The 16,050-nt window shown below is 33.2% G+C and overlaps 1 protein-coding gene and 1 non-coding gene across 2 annotated transcripts in view; both read left to right on the top strand.

The window, feature by feature from the left end:
• Positions 1-16,050, top strand: part of LRP1B (LDL receptor related protein 1B) — a 1,837,899-nt gene that overhangs the window by 1,193,326 nt on the left and 628,523 nt on the right. The window contains exon 21 of the mRNA XM_034642051.1: positions 11,399-11,599. Within this exon, the coding sequence (XP_034497942.1) occupies positions 11,399-11,599 (201 nt within the window). The remainder of the gene's footprint in view (positions 1-11,398; positions 11,600-16,050) is intronic.
• LOC117801340 lies at positions 635-820 on the top strand. The gene has a single exon (XR_004623858.1). It is a non-coding gene; the product is annotated as a U2 spliceosomal RNA (small nuclear RNA).

The following is a 16,050-nucleotide window of genomic DNA, read 5'->3' as shown; positions in this document are numbered from 1 at the left end:
GTTGAACTTCAAATGCTTTCAGCTCAAAATAATCCTTATGTAAAAGTAGCATATTTGGAGGGTGGTGTATTTTGATTCCATACATTGGATATCTTTGGAGAATTGGATTCTGAGAGACAATTTTATGTGTGTTGACTTGGGATTTGGATTATCCATTTAATAGTGTTTTTAATGAAACATCACATGTATGTATCAGATAGTCACCATGTAAACCAAACTTTAATGTAAAAAAGCAGAACTGAAATAAAATTTATGTTGCATTATCAGAGGGAAATACAGTATAACATGATAATAGTTGATAATACTGTATTGTATAACTGAAATTTGCTAAAAGAGTAGAACATAAGTGCTCTCTCACACGCACACAAATAAAAATAAAATAAAAAATACAAGCAAAATGTGAAAGGTAAGAATTTAACCATCAATCTGATTCTGATTTAGTCTGTGGCATAAGTATAGTAACCACAATGTATCAAACTATTTGAGGAGTTATAACTCATAATTACATATGCATATTTATGAATATTGCAGATATTAAATAGATCCATTATATATATATATATGGTTAAATATATGTACATGTCTATAATGTTTTTGATATTTTTAAATTTCCTTTAATTAAATTAGTAGCCTAATCAGTTCTCGGCCTTTTGGCTAAGATCAAGTGTAGTATTTGTTCTTATCAGTTTAAAATAGTAGCCTTACAAGTTAAAAGACCTTCAAATTACCCTAGATGCTGAATTCAGGGTTTGTATTTATTTTTTTAAGACTTCCAATTGCTAGCTTAAACATTTAAATTTTTCAGGGTAGGGGCGCCTGGGTGGCATAGCGGTTAAGCGTCTGCCTTTGGCTCAGGGCGTGATCCCGGCGCTATGGGATCGAGCCCCACATCAGGCTCCTCTGCTAGGAGCCTGCTTCTTCCTCTCCCACTCCCCCTGCTTGTGTTCCCTCTCTCGCCGGCTGTCTCTATCTCTGTCAAATAAATAAATAAAATCTTAAAAAAAAAAAAAATAAATAAATAAATAAATTTTTCAGGGTAATCAGTTTACATTTGGTGGTTACAGTGGCCTTTCTTTTATACATTAATTGCCATGTATTAGAGTAAAAGTCTAGGCACATTAATAAGTTACTTTATTCCTATAAAGAAGATAATGTGAGCTAAATTAAAAGTATGATACACTCATTAATATTTAAGAGCTCATAAATTAAATAAATAAATAAATAAATAAATAAAAGCTTCTAATTTCAAAGGACCTATCTTTGACAAAGCAGTATACTCTCTCATATCTGATCCCTCACACCCAGACCAACAAGTTGCAGTTATATTACTGTTGAGGAATCAGGGGAAGAAATTTCATGTCCACCTCTCATGGAAAAGAATCCCAGAGATGCATTCTTCATATTGGACAAAAGAAAATAAATATTTGATATTATACAATGATGGCAAGATTATGGGGAAAATAGGCCCTCCAGCTGTTGGTAAGAATATAAATTTGGCCCAAACTTTTCACTTCGAGAAATTCACATAAAGGCCAACAGGAATAGGGCTCCTGGGTGGCTCAGTCAGTTAAGCATCTGCCTTCCGCTCAGGTCATGATCTTGGAGCCCCAGGATCAGGTCTCAGGATCGAGTCCCATGTGGGGCTCCCCACTCAGCACGAAGTCTGCTACTCCCTCTGATCCTCACCCTTCTTGTATACTCTCTCACGCTCTCTCTCAAATAAATAAATAAATTAAATAAATAAAAGGGGAACTACTTAATAGTTATAGTGCATTCACGCAATGAACTACTCTAATGTCATTAAGAAGTCTTACGAAAAAATTCATAAAGATGTAATTTTAAATTCACACTTTGAATCCTTTCTCTCTGTTAAAAACAGATAACAATGATGATAAACTATAACAGGAGAAAATGAGAGAGATATTGTCATATTGACAAAATATATCTCTGATGAATTGAAATAAAATAGAATAACAAATGGTGAGCTGGGTTGAATCTGGATGTCTGATTGGATTGGATTTGGAGGCCAGTAGAGATGAACAGGTGTTCAGATCTTAGGTTGAATGGGAAGTAAAGCTGTCCCACATGAAGTTGGGGACTGGAGCCAGGCTCACTGCTGAAAATCAGAAACTGGAATGGGACCCCTTTGCTTTTGAAAAGAGGGGGAAAAATTACTGCTAGTTGCTTCCTAGGATGGTTAGTTAAATGAAGTTGTGTGCCTAGAAAGATAGGAGGACACAGTCATGACAACCAAGCCAAGCCTCTGGATAACTTAGGGACTGAAAGTGATAAAAAGACAAATACAAGATGTATTTTTGAACCAAGAGTGGGGGCAGTGATGGAGTGGGCTGAACTAGAAGCAGCAATACCTGTACATAGTGATAAGAAACACATAAAGTCAGAGAGGAAATTGAAAATTCCTATCCAAGATGAGATTGAAAAGAAATTTCTAAAATCCATGAAGAAAACCATCTCTAGTAAAACCAGCCATCAAAATGAACTTACTCAAGATTAAATGAAAATGAGATGTTTAAATGACAGATCTAAAAAAAAAGAATTAAAATAAGTATGTTTGAAATCCTTAAAGTGAAAAAAAAATAGAAAAGAAATTCCCTAAAGTGAACAAGAATATATATGCATACATATATATATATGATATATTGATATAAACATGATGAGCAGAATAATTGTAACAGAAAATGTTGGAAAATGATGCTTACTAGACTTGAGAATGAATATACCAGCATGGAACTTTAAATAAACTCTAGGCTGGGCACAGAGAAAACAAATTGGAAAATAATACTATATAGTTTACTCAGAAACATCATAGAAAAAGAAAATAGAAATAAAAAAGAAAGAGTAGTTAAGATCTATGTTGGAAGGCCACAACAGATACTTAAAGAAATTACATGAGAGAATATAAGCATTAACAGAAGGAAACACACACACACACACACACGCACGTGCACATGCACACACACACACACACACACAGAATAACTAAGTTTTCCCTAAATTGAAGAACTTGATTCCTCATAAAGAAGTACATTCAGACTTTTGGGTAAAATTAATGAAATTAACCCAAAGTTCTATAAGTCATTTTGAAATTGCAGATCATCAGATACTGAAACTACCAGAAAGAAAATCAGATTATCTAAGAAGATATTAAGAAATGCCACAAGAAAATGGAATAATAAGAAGCTGAGGGAAAAACACTTTCAGGCTAATATTCTATACCCAGGTAAAATATTATTCCAAATAATTTAGTCATACAAAGTAGATGGCATTTTTCCACAGAAAGCTTCACTAAGAAAATTATTAAAGGTAATAAGAAAATAGAATTTAGTGACAAAATGAGAGAGATAAGCTTAGGGACCAGAATAAAATATTGATGAGCCTAACAGCAACAACAACAAAACCAAGCAAACAATTTAATGATAAAAATGCAATACTCAATAAAGATTTTGTAGTCTAAATATCTTACATTAAGTAATATACTATCAAGTTTTATATAGCAAAAATTACAGGAAGCACACAATAAGAAGACCATATTAGAAGCAAGACATTTTGCTCCTTTATTCTAGCCCGTGAAAAATCAAATGGAAGAAAAATAAGCAAGGATGTAGAAGATCTGAAAAATTAATGCTTAGAACAAATTAATAAAAGTATAATTCTATTCCTAGAAGTCAAAAAATGAACCTTGTTTTATAAGGCTCATGAAAGATTTTTTTTAAATAAGCATTTATTGTCACAACTTCAATAAATTCCACAAAGTAGAAGTGATGCAGACAAAATTTCCTGATCATAGTATAATAATTCTAATAATTATTAAGAGTAAAACCACCCTTACATTTGGAACTTTAATAATAAAAACACTCATTATCTTAATTCTAGAGGGGATAAAACTGAAATTGTAGAAAATTTAGAAAACAAAGATTTGTACATATCAGAACATATGGAATATAAATAAAACATTTCTCAAAGGGAAAATTTATAGTTTTCCACATTTATATGTGGTGTCCCAAACTCTTAGTGATTTTTTAGCCTTCAATAACTTCAGAAGTATAAATGCTATAAAATCACCAAAGACATCATCTGAAACTTTAACCATTTCTATTTAGTGTATTGTTAGTTTTGTGAATCTTGAATAATGACTGTTTAGGTTTGTTTCTAGTAGTTTCTAGTAGTTTGCCATCTTCAACTAGAGGAACTGAAACAAAAAATAATAATGTTGAAAGTGTTATATTCTAAATTTACAAAATTACATGTAATTAAAACTCAATTTACAAAAGTATAATAAATTTAGATAAACTTTCAAATAATATTTATGCTGGTAACAGTCACCCAGGTGTCCCTGCATTTTTTTTCAAAATCAGATTGGTGATTATTAACAAAACCAGTAACACCCTATGGTGGTGAGAGTAGATGGAGCAGACACTGATGTCAGTAAACAATGATGAAACTATAAGGAAGTCCATTTAGCAATATGTATCTATGTTTAAAATGTGAATACGCTTTCATGATTCTACCTCTAAGACTTTATCCTACAAATATATTTAATGCATTGGAGGAGTGATGTGTACAAAGATATTCATTTAAATTGAATTTTTTTAAAGATTTGAATAATGCATTCAATAAGCTTAAGTCAATAAGTATATAGATAACCTTACCTGTACCCCAAATAATTAATGATGTACAGAAAACATTCTCCAAACACAAAAGTCAAATTAGAATTCAGCATCAAAAAGATTAGAAAGCTAGGGCACCTGGGTAGGTCAGGTGGTTAAGTGTCTGCCTTTGGCTCAGGTCATGACCCAGGGTCCTGGGATCGAGCCCCGTGTCAGGTTCCCAGCTCAGTGGAGAATCTGCTTCTCCCTCTTCCTCTGCCCCTCCCCCTGCTCCTGCTCACTCTCTCTTTCAAATAAATAAATAAAACCTTAAAAAAAAGATTAGAAGACCATGAATATGAAATCTAAAATCATATTTCAAAATAATCAACAGATTAATACAGAAACCCTAATATATATGTTTAAATATTTAGAACTGAATGACATGGTGTATACCGCACAATTAAATTCTGTGAAAGCCTTTTTTTTAGTAGACTTAATTTTTAGAACAGTTTTACGTTCATAAGGAAAGTGAGAGGAAAGAACAGAGTTCCCATATACCCCGTTACCTCTACACACACAACTTTTACTAACAGCATCCCATAGCAGATGATCTATTACAGTTGATGAACTTGCATTCCTAGTTTGACACATCACCCAAAGTTCATAATTTACATTAGAATTTACTCTTGGTATTGTACAAACTATAGATTTGGACAAATGTGTAATGATGTGCCCTGTGCCACCGTGGTATCATAGAGTGGTTTCACTGCCCTATAAATCCTCTATGCTCTGCCTATTCATATCCCCTTTCCCCCAGTCCTCGGCAACCACTGACGTTATTACTGTCTCTGTAGTTCTGCTGTTTCTAGGTATGATATAGTTGGAATCATTAATATGTAACCGTTTCAGACTGGCTTCTTCTTTTACTTAGCAATATGCATTTAATTTCCCTCCATGTCTTTTCATGTCTTGAGAGCTTATTTCTTTTTAGCAATGAATATCATCCTGTTATCTGGATGTACCACTTTTCTTTTTTATCCATTCATCTATTGAGAGATATCTTGGTTGCTTCCAAGTTTTGGCAATTATGATATAAACATCTACTAAAAACATCTGTGTATAGGTTTTTGTGCAGACATGAATTTTCATCTCATTTGAGTAAATACCACAGAGCACAATTGCTGAATCATATGGTAAAGGTCAGTTTAACTCTTAAGAAACTGCCATACTGTCTTCCCAAGGGGCCAAACAATTTTGCATTCCCACCAGCAAGGAACGAGGAATTCCTATTGCTCCCTATCCTCACCAGCATTTGGTGTATCAGTGTTTTGGTTTTGCATCATTCTAATAAGTGTGAGGTGATATCTCATTGTTGTCTTAATTTGTATTTCCCTAATGACATATGATGTTGAACATCTTTGATATTGCTATCCATTGCTAAATTGCTTTTAATAGCTAAGTGTTACAAACAACCTAAATAGACCCAAATAGTGCACTAAATGGTTACATTATGGTATATCCATACAGAAAACCTTGCAGAAACTTTAAAGATTGGAAATTGCTGTAATACGTGGACATGGACATAGACACGGACATGGACATTTCTTGTGATTAAGTGTTGAGTAGAAAGTGAAGGAAAACAATAGGGAGCATAGTATATAATACTTTTTTATAAAAGTTTTTTTTTTATAATAAAAACGTATTTCTAGAGAATTCACAAGAACTTGTTATCAATGTTTGTCTCTGAATAGGGGGAATGGATGACTAGGGAAAAAGAGTGAGACAGTGTCATACTTGTACAGTCCCTTCTTATGATTGACTGTTTTTTTGGGAGTGATGGTAGATTGGGGCTGACCCATATGATTTTCACTCAAGATTCCATTGGAAAAAGCAACATATATTTTCAAGTCAGGTCCCAGGGTAAGGTTAAGAATTAAGAATTAAATGCTCTTTAGCAAGAGAATGTAGCAAAACTAACTGACACACATGGGGATTTAACTCTGACATTGGCTTCCCAAACAGCTTGCTCTGTGGTGATCCTCTGCGTAATGAAAATCCTCTGTGGGCGAATGGCAGTGTGTTACTTTTTTCTGTGATTACATTGTTTTGTTTTCCTTCCCCATTGTTGTATCAGTAAATACAAAGTGAAATGGTGAATTTAATCATTGTTTAAAAGCAATTTGGAATAATTAGAACCAAAAATTTCTTATAGTAAAATAGTGATTTTGTTGGAATTATGTGATGAATTGTTTATGAAGAATTTCTAAATACATCATTTTCCACCACCACCCCCACTATAACCAACCCTATGGAATAGTTTTACTTATTTCTGATGAAAATAATGAGGCAAGCTCTCCATTGTCCATGTGTTGTGAAACTAGTAAAGTACTTAGCATATTGCTTATTAGCCTTATATATTTCTCTTTTGATTTCTCCTAGTGGCAGTTTTAAACATTTGCTGTATGCTATCTCTGTTCTCTTCAATCCTGAACTAAAGAGGAAAATATTTTTGCCCAGAAAGGCTTTTCTTTATGTTGATCCTATGACTTCTTACTTCCTATGGTACTTTAGTCACTTTTCTTGCTTATGTTTTCAATTTTTTTCTCCATATTAATTTTTCTTCTTCTCTATAAAATATCTAGTTCCATAACCTCAAAAATATTTTTTTGATTTTATTAAATTTTTCTGTCTTCCTCCTTCCCTTCATCAAATAATCTTGTGTAGTGCATCTAGATGTCTTTCTTTCACTCATTCATTCCTTCACCTTTTGCAGTCTAACACCCTATCTCTACCTTTGATGGAAATTGCTGTTTCAGTGGTCACCAGGGATAACTATGTGAGTTCAGATAAATTACCAAACCTCTCCAAGTTTCAATTTTCTAATCTGTAAAATAGAGATAATGATGAAGTTGATAATGATATCATCATCATCATCATAGATAGAACGTAGTCAGTGCCTAGAACACAATATTAGCTTGATGAATGATAACTTTGACTATTAATACTTCTTTCTCTGTAAGATTTGACCTTTTTCTGCAATACATGTTCTCTCTTTGAAACCTTTTCTTATGAACTCCCATATGGATTTTCCTCAATTCATTTACATTTAGATTCCTTTTTTTTTTTAATTTCACTTTTCATTTCCTGCGCCTTACACTTAAGGTAAAACAAAACAAAACAAAACGACAACAACAAAACCTTGTTGAATGCGTAATGTTTTTCAGACATTGTGTAGATTTTTCTCTTATTTGTTTTGCTCCTTCTCATCTTTCTGCAAGGTATTCTTAGCAATCTCTCTGTTCCCAAAGTTTCAACCATCACTTCCAGGTAAATGTTTCCCAAATCCCTATTACTGGAATTCACCCCACACTTCAAACTCATTTGTTTCCCCAATGCTATGCTGAACATCCCACTTTTTCTCTGACGCCAGAAATTTTCCCACATTTCTCTATTTATGTTAAAACATCTTCAATCCCCTAAACATTTGGATTTAAAGCAGAAAGTGCCTTTTAACAGCCTAAATTGTCATCATTTTTTTTAGGTCCTACTGAGGCTACATCAACAATTTCTCTACCATCACCCATTCAGCTCTTTCCACTCACATATTGTAGCATATGGTAAACCTGCATAATATGTCCCTCAGACCACTGTGTGGGCTACTGTGTTTTCCCCTGACAATAATTGGCTTCAATCCATTCTACACATAGCTTTGGCTCCATCTTACCTTGTAAACTGTAACCTGAGCACATACTTTCTCAAAATCTTTCAATGATTCTCCATCGTTTTAAGATGAAGAGACACCACATGAATTAGCAGTCAACATTTCATGAACTGTGACTTTAAACGCCTTATTATTACTTCTGGAGCAAGTCCCACCCTTTCCTGACTTAATGACTTTACATAAGAGTTCCCCATGTGTTCAAAATGGCCATTGAAAATCACCCATTAAACTCAGTATACATGGTTCTGTGTATATAGTTCTGATGAAAATTTGTACATATAGCTATGCTATTAAGAAAATAATGTTTAGCATAAAATAAGGAATATATATCCAAAATATAATTTTATAGTGGATTTATTCAGAAATGGAGAGAAGACCAAATTAGAGTTGATTTACTTCAATCATCTATGCCCTGGCATATTCTTGTTGAGTAGTAAGAGTAGTCAGCATGCTTCTAAATTATCTCTCTTTTTCTGTTTTACTTGCCTTTTGTTTTGCAGAGGGTATATTAGGACTGTATACTTTAGTCAGCTATCTATATGTTTTTTTTTTCTGTTTCCATCTGTAATATTCACTGGCACCCTTCAAGACCCCTTTCCAATAACATCTCAGTAAATCTTGTTCTCAAACTTCCAGGCATATATATTTTCTTTTTTTTTAAGATTTTATTTATTTATTTGACAGAGATAGAGACAGCCAGCGGAACTTTAGGTCTCCTGCTCCTCCGCCATCTTGGAACCAGAACCCCTTAAAAGATATGTTTGATCACTGTATGTTTGTAAGTCATTATTGATTCATTGTGAATTTTGCAATTGTATTGGTTTATTGATCTTTATTTATTTGCAAGAGCCCTTTTATATTTTAAAGAAAAAGAGCCCCTTTTTCAAATATAATAATTTTCCTGGCTTACCAACTTTGTTTTGAATTTATAGATGGATAATATAGTCACAATGTGGAATCAAAATACGTGAAATTAAGTTTATAAATTTGTCCTTTATGTTTTCTGGATATGTGTAATGAACATTTCAAACTTTTGTTGTTTTGTTTTCATATTTGTTTTATTCTGAAATGTGTGTGTATTTATTATTGTTTTTTTAAAATGATTACTTCTTTGATCTACTTAGAATATATTTTAGTGTAAGGATCAAAATCCAGCTTTTTTTTCCCCTCCAAATGGGTAAGCAGTGTTCCTAACATCACCAATTTTGTAATTCCATTATCTTTACTATTTTGAAAAGCCAATTTTTGTACATTAAAAACATATTCTAGGTAAATTAGTATTTGATATCTCTATCCTATTCAATTGTTGATGTGTTGATTGATATTGTTAAAAATATTTTGACACAATTATTTTAAAGTACTTCTAAATAGTTGGCATTTATAGTTCCTACTCATCAATTTTCTTCTCTTTTTTTGAAGACTCCAAATGTTATTTGCATTTTTATTTTCTTAAATTTAGAATAAGCTTATAGGATTGTAATAATATTGCTATTATTTTATTGGGATTAATTTTGGGAAAAGTATTTTACAGCTATATATCTTCTGTAAGACCAAAGTATATCTTTATCCAAGACTTCTTTTGGGTTTGTTTGTAGACTTTTAAATTTTCTTCATATAAATCCTATGCAGTTCTTGTGTAGTTCAACCTAAATACTTTATGGTAGATTTTTAAATCCATCTTCAACTATAGTCTGTTTAGATATAAAACCTGTGGATTCCTGTATAATTTTTGAAACTAGCTATCTATTTTTTTTAATTCTTAGTTTCTTACACCTTTTAATTTGTTTTTATTGATTTTATGATTGTGTGATTATGTTAACTTCCTGCAATGATACTCTTCTAATGTTATACCTCATTTATTTCTGTTATCCAATTATATTAGATAGTATTTCCTGAAGAGTATAAATAATAACACTCTTAGTTTTATTTATGATGTAAAGGCAAAAATTTATAATGTTTCTCCATTTATTTCAAATTGATCAGTGAAGTATCCATCATTTCTTATTTTCATCAATAATTAATGTTGATTGTAAAATCTATTTATATTAACTATGGAACTGATCATTTGTGCTTTTTTTTCTTATTTGACGTAATAGTATGGAAAAGTTTTGATGTATTTCAGCAAATGAAACATCATTCACCAATATTTTGATTATTTTAAAATTTAGTAACTTTTAAGGTTGACACAGACATCTGAATACATAAAGACTCTGGCATATACAACCTAGTATTTTTCTTTTCCCTTTCATATGCCCTATTCCTTTTATGAGTTGTTGGTGTACAGTCAGCTAATAACCAGTACTTATCTTCAATCCATTTTTTATTCACATTACATCATAATATTGCATAATCCAGAAAGATAATTAATTAGAAGAAAAATGTAACCATTCTGGAAAGGAGGAACAATGTAGAGTGAAAAAAAGATGGATGTAGACTGGCCATTGCTTTCTCTGCATTTCACATTATTACTTTTGAAAACTGCTGGCTAAACAATAATTTTTTTCCTTTCAAAGCCAATAAAGGAAGTCATATTTCCATAACTTCTGCCTATATATACCCTAGCTACCAAAATGTTTAATAACATTTTATATTCTTTTATGAAAGGGAAGATACATGTTTAGGTGTGAGGAAGAGTTGAGGTCTTAGGGTTATAAATGTAAACAGAAGGGCATTTTCTCCTGTGAAATAAATTGTTTGCTTAAATTTAGGGCTGCAAAAGCCACTGATAACATTTACCTGAATTTAGGTCTCTAAAAGGGACTTACATACAAACGTCTGGTTTTTTGTTGTTGTTGTTTGTCTGTTTTTAAAAGTATCATCACAAAACATTCAATTAGTCCACAGACAATAACTTGAAACCAAGGAAAATATTAAGGCTTTAACGCTAAGATCACTTTAACAAGAGCTACTCAAATACTGTCATGAAAATAAACTGTCAAACTATCAGCAAATAGATTTTTTGCTATTAGCACATATTTCTGCCTCTGACTGAAGACGGTAGTGACTATTCATTATGACAGTGACTTAATTACAACAATCAGATGGATGATGTTTCTGTTTCCTTAAGGGAGATGCATCAACAAAGCATGGATATGTGATGGAGATATTGACTGTGAAGATCAATCAGATGAAGATGACTGTGACAGTTTTTTATGTGGACCACCCAAGTACCCTTGTGCTAATGACACTTCAGCCTGCCTGCAGCCAGAGAAACTCTGCAATGGGAGAAGGGATTGTCCGGATGGGTCTGATGAAGGCGATCTCTGTGGTAATGCATATTTCACTGATTTGCTTCTTTCTGGAATCTAGACACATTAGTCCACTTGCTGATACTTATGGTAACATACGTTCCTTCCATTTGTTTCCTTTAAATATAACATTTACCATTGAACACTAGCTCCATTTTTCAGGGACTCTAAGTTTATTAAAAGTTCTTAAAATATGATCAGAAATTTCTGAAAATGAAGCAGAAAAGTCTGGACTATAGCCAACTAACTTAATTGTATAATTGTGTTCATCATTTAGATCTCTAGATGCTTAATGCTGTTTCCACAATTAAACTGATTATTTTTTTGTCAGTGAGTCATTCAAAACAAGAGAACCTTCTTATTACGGACCTATGGGATGGAGTTTACTACCATCCAGTGTATTTTATCATACCTTCCAATCATTACAATAGAAATATTTTTTTTAAAAAGAGGAAAAGAAAGGAAGAGATTGAATAATAAAACCAACTGAATATTATTCAGGTTTATATAATTTTCTCTGAAGTTTTTAGTCCCCTTACAATAGCTTTCTTTGGCATGCTGTATCTAGTTAAAATGATGATTTCAATATGATAGCTTTTGAGCTCTGAAATCACTTTTGACTAGTTGTCTTTTTATGCCAACCAGAACATATAAAGAAAATTACATTTCCTTCTCTGTGAGGAGATCAGACATTTAGCAAGGAGATTTTCAAAATATGTTTTCTAGATAATACTGAAGGTGACATCAATAGAATAATGAGGAAGGGTTTACAGAATGATAAGAGCAATAATGATGTGACTGGGGACTGGAAAATGACTTTAGGAAATGATGAAACTACCTAATAGAAAATAGAAAAGACAACTACATTTAAGCCTAAAGTTATCATATTTTGATCTGAATTGAGCACTAGTAGAATACTGAGTGATAAAAAAAAACTGTTATTGTGTTTTAAATTTATGTAATAAATGTCCTTTCGTCCAAAGAGTTTGTGATTCTATAAAATAACCTTGAAACAGTAACTGCAACAGTCTTCATTCAGTGATGCTAAAATTTATTTATTATTTATTTATTTATTTATTTATTTATTTATTTATTTTTAAAGATTTATTTATTTTTAGAGAGAGTGAGAAAGAGAGAGAGAGAGAGAACAGGGGGAGGGGCAGAAGGAGAGGCAGAGAGAGAATCTCAAACAGACTCCCCAATCAGCACAGAACTCCACACAGGCCTTAGATCTCACAACCCTGAGATCATGACCTAAGCCAAAATTGAGTCGGAACTCTTAAACAGCTAAGCCACCCAGGTGCCCCTCTGATGCTAAAATTTAAACAGAAAGATTCAATCTCCACCCCCCCAATCCTAAAATTAAACAACTAATACAAGGTAACAGACTTAGTTTATCTGTATTTACTTCTTTTTCTCAGAGCTTATTCTCCGTTATGGAGTAGATTGGTGGATGGAAATATCTCTCGCATTACAATATGTGAGGATTGCTCATGAAGGTTGTAAGAGCAATTCTGAAAGAAGGAAATTATCAGTACTCTTAAATTGAAAATGTGTAAACACAGAAAAAATTGAGATTTTGACAGATTTAAATTCTGTTCTTCAATTACTTCAATTAAATCACCTAGGCAGGTAACTTAATTTCTTGAAATGTCAGATTCCTCATAACAAAAATGGAAATGATGATATTAATCAGGAAATTATGATAATAATGCCAGATGTACTACAGGTATTGAAAAAATTAGTGCTTTTCTCCCTTTTCTCAACCTTCAGGTTAAATGAAGGCAAAGAAGACAAAATACAACCATTAAGAAAAATGAAAATAATGTTATGAAAACATAGCCTTACTTTCCTCTCCTCTGCTCTCTGAATTAGTAAAATAAAAGAGCAAAGGGGATTTCTTCTGAATTTATGTCTTTGTTTACCTGAAGACTGAAAATTGCTTCTTACTATCAAGCCACTATATTCATCAGCTTGGGAAATTTGCACAAACGTTTTAAAGGATTAGAGTATGAAAGAGGTTACAATAAAGCTAGGTGTGAACATAACAGAGATGATAAAAAGACAATTCTTTCCTGCTTATGGCATACTGAAGCCTATACTGTCCCCTTCGTGAGGTGAAGTTGAAGGAAAGTTAGGGAAATGAAAATCAGAAATAAATACTGGTCAAAGGATTGAATTACCTTCTATGGTTCTCCTTTTCTTATCTGGTTTTGTGTGTACCTTTGTACTGTAGCTCAGTAGATGGCATCCTTATAGGCAATACTGGTACCTGTAGAGAAGCGGCATCTTGGTCTCTTATTTTCAAGGTCCTTGCCCATTAGTCGTAGGTGAGATGCTGTCTAGCTAGGCAGGGGTATTGGTTTATGAGTGCTGCAGCAGTGGATATAATGAATCATTTACCCAGTGGACATAAAAGATATACTAACTGAGTTAACTTTAAATAATTAGCATGGGTTGGCTAGTAGCTAGGAAATGCTTTTTAGAGAGAAATTCCCAAAGTTAAAAGTTTTTTTTTTAAACCATTTGCTGTATATGATGAAAATATAGGTTTTGCCCTCTTCATGTGTACTCCTTCCAAATACTTGTATTCAAAAAAGCTGTTTTTTTTTTAACGCTCCCTCCTATACCCTGTCCCCTGTTAACAAGGAAACAGATTGATTCATTTCCTGTTCCTCAATACATGTAAAATTTGAACAAAAATTTCCTGTATGAAAATGATTTGTCATCTGTAGACTTGATGCTTGGGAGATGTCCTGAGATGGAAAAATCATACCCTTTAGGTAGTGAAGAGTTTCTTGTTTTGTTTTCTCCAGATAAATCTGATCTATAAAGCAAAATCAAAATGAAAACAAACAAAAATCAGAAAAGGAGCACTGAATGAAATAAGTATCTGAATCCTAGTGAAGAGATTATTTTCTCAGGGGGATTTTAAAGTGATTTGAAGGGGAAATGGATATACTTTTAGAAAGGAATATTGCTTAAGAAACAAATGAGAAAAATCTTGAATCATTCAAGAATAGAGTTAACTGTTAAACCTTGCTAAAAGAGTATGTCAAAGATAAGCAAAGCTGGACATTAGTTAAAGTGGTAAAGGTCAATTTTGTTCAGTATTTATTATTGCAATAGGGAAGAATATTTCATGTGAACTTAAATTCACTGAAACAAAAGGCTAAAAGGATCTTGAAGCTTGGAGTACGCTAAGGGAAAGGCACCAAGGGGTAGTAAGAGGGTTGGTCCATGTGACTAGGCCATCTGAGTTTGTTAGTTGGTGCTTATCTCAGAGAAGAAACAAATTTCTCATATCTTTGACTTGAGACAGTGGTACAAGTCAGAGCAAAGCACCCACAGGGCTGGGAGCAGAACAGAGAGAGTTATATCTTTGAATGTTTGCATTTCAAAGAGATATTTCTCAAGTCCTTGAGAAGACAGCTCTTGGTGGTAGAAGATTTGCATCTTCAGGGTGCATAGAAAAGACGTATAATTGAAAGCTTTCTAAGGTAACTGTTCTAAGATGGGGCTCCAGGGCCTCTCTGCCTATCACCAGGTTTTGGCTGGAACAAACAGTAAATTCTCCAACCAGCATAGAGCTTTCTCAAGCAGGCACTTTAAACAGGACTGCAGTCATACTAGGAAGGCCATCCTAAGCGGTTAGAAACTATGCTAGTGTTTGTTGGAATCTCTTTTTGAGTGGTGGGAAGAGTATGATTGGGGAAGGGGGTGAAGATTGAAATTATTTATACTAAGGGTCTCCAATTTTATAAGCCAGTGTTGAGGAGTAGCTGAATAGAATTCTCCAAGGAACCTGATTAGAGCTTGATCAATAACAAATTCTTTGCTAGGTAATAAAAAACTTAAAAGAGAGTGGCAGGATTGGGGCACCTAGGTAACTCAGTCAGGTAAGTGTCTGCCTTCAGCTCAAGTCATGATCCCAGGGTCCTGTGATTGAGTCCCTCATCGGGCTTCCCGCTCCACTGGGAACCTGCTTCTCTTTCTCCCTCTGCCTGATGCTCCCCCTGCTTGTGCTCTCTCTCTCAAATTAATAAATAATATCTTAAAAAAAAAAAGAGCTCCACTGCTGGGAGCCTGCTTCTTCCTCTCCCACTCCCCTGCTGTGTACCCTCTCTCGCTGGCTGTCTCTCTGTCACATAAATAAAATAAAATCTTAAAANAAAAAGAATTAAAAAAAAAAAAGAAAGTTGCAGGATTTAATGACAGGTTTAGGGTTAAGCAGAATTAACAAGGGACTAGCCACACAAATATTGACATTAAATTTATATGTTCAATTTTAGATATCAATGTAAATTTTATTTTTTTAAAAGTCTACGACTTCATTCCCCTGATAGTATCAGCAAGAGACACTTCAGTACTATGAGAATAGGCATATTTGAAATAAGCTAAAAGAACTGTAACAATTTTTTTTCACCTGCTGGGTATGATGATATTTCTTTACAGTAATTCTCTTAAAAAA

Source organism: Ailuropoda melanoleuca, chromosome 2 (assembly GCF_002007445.2).
Source record: "Ailuropoda melanoleuca isolate Jingjing chromosome 2, ASM200744v2, whole genome shotgun sequence".
In the NCBI taxonomy this organism is placed as follows: Eukaryota; Metazoa; Chordata; class Mammalia; order Carnivora; family Ursidae; genus Ailuropoda; species Ailuropoda melanoleuca.
Note: the sequence above shows the minus strand (reverse complement) of the source record. Positions and strands in the feature narration are given on the sequence as shown.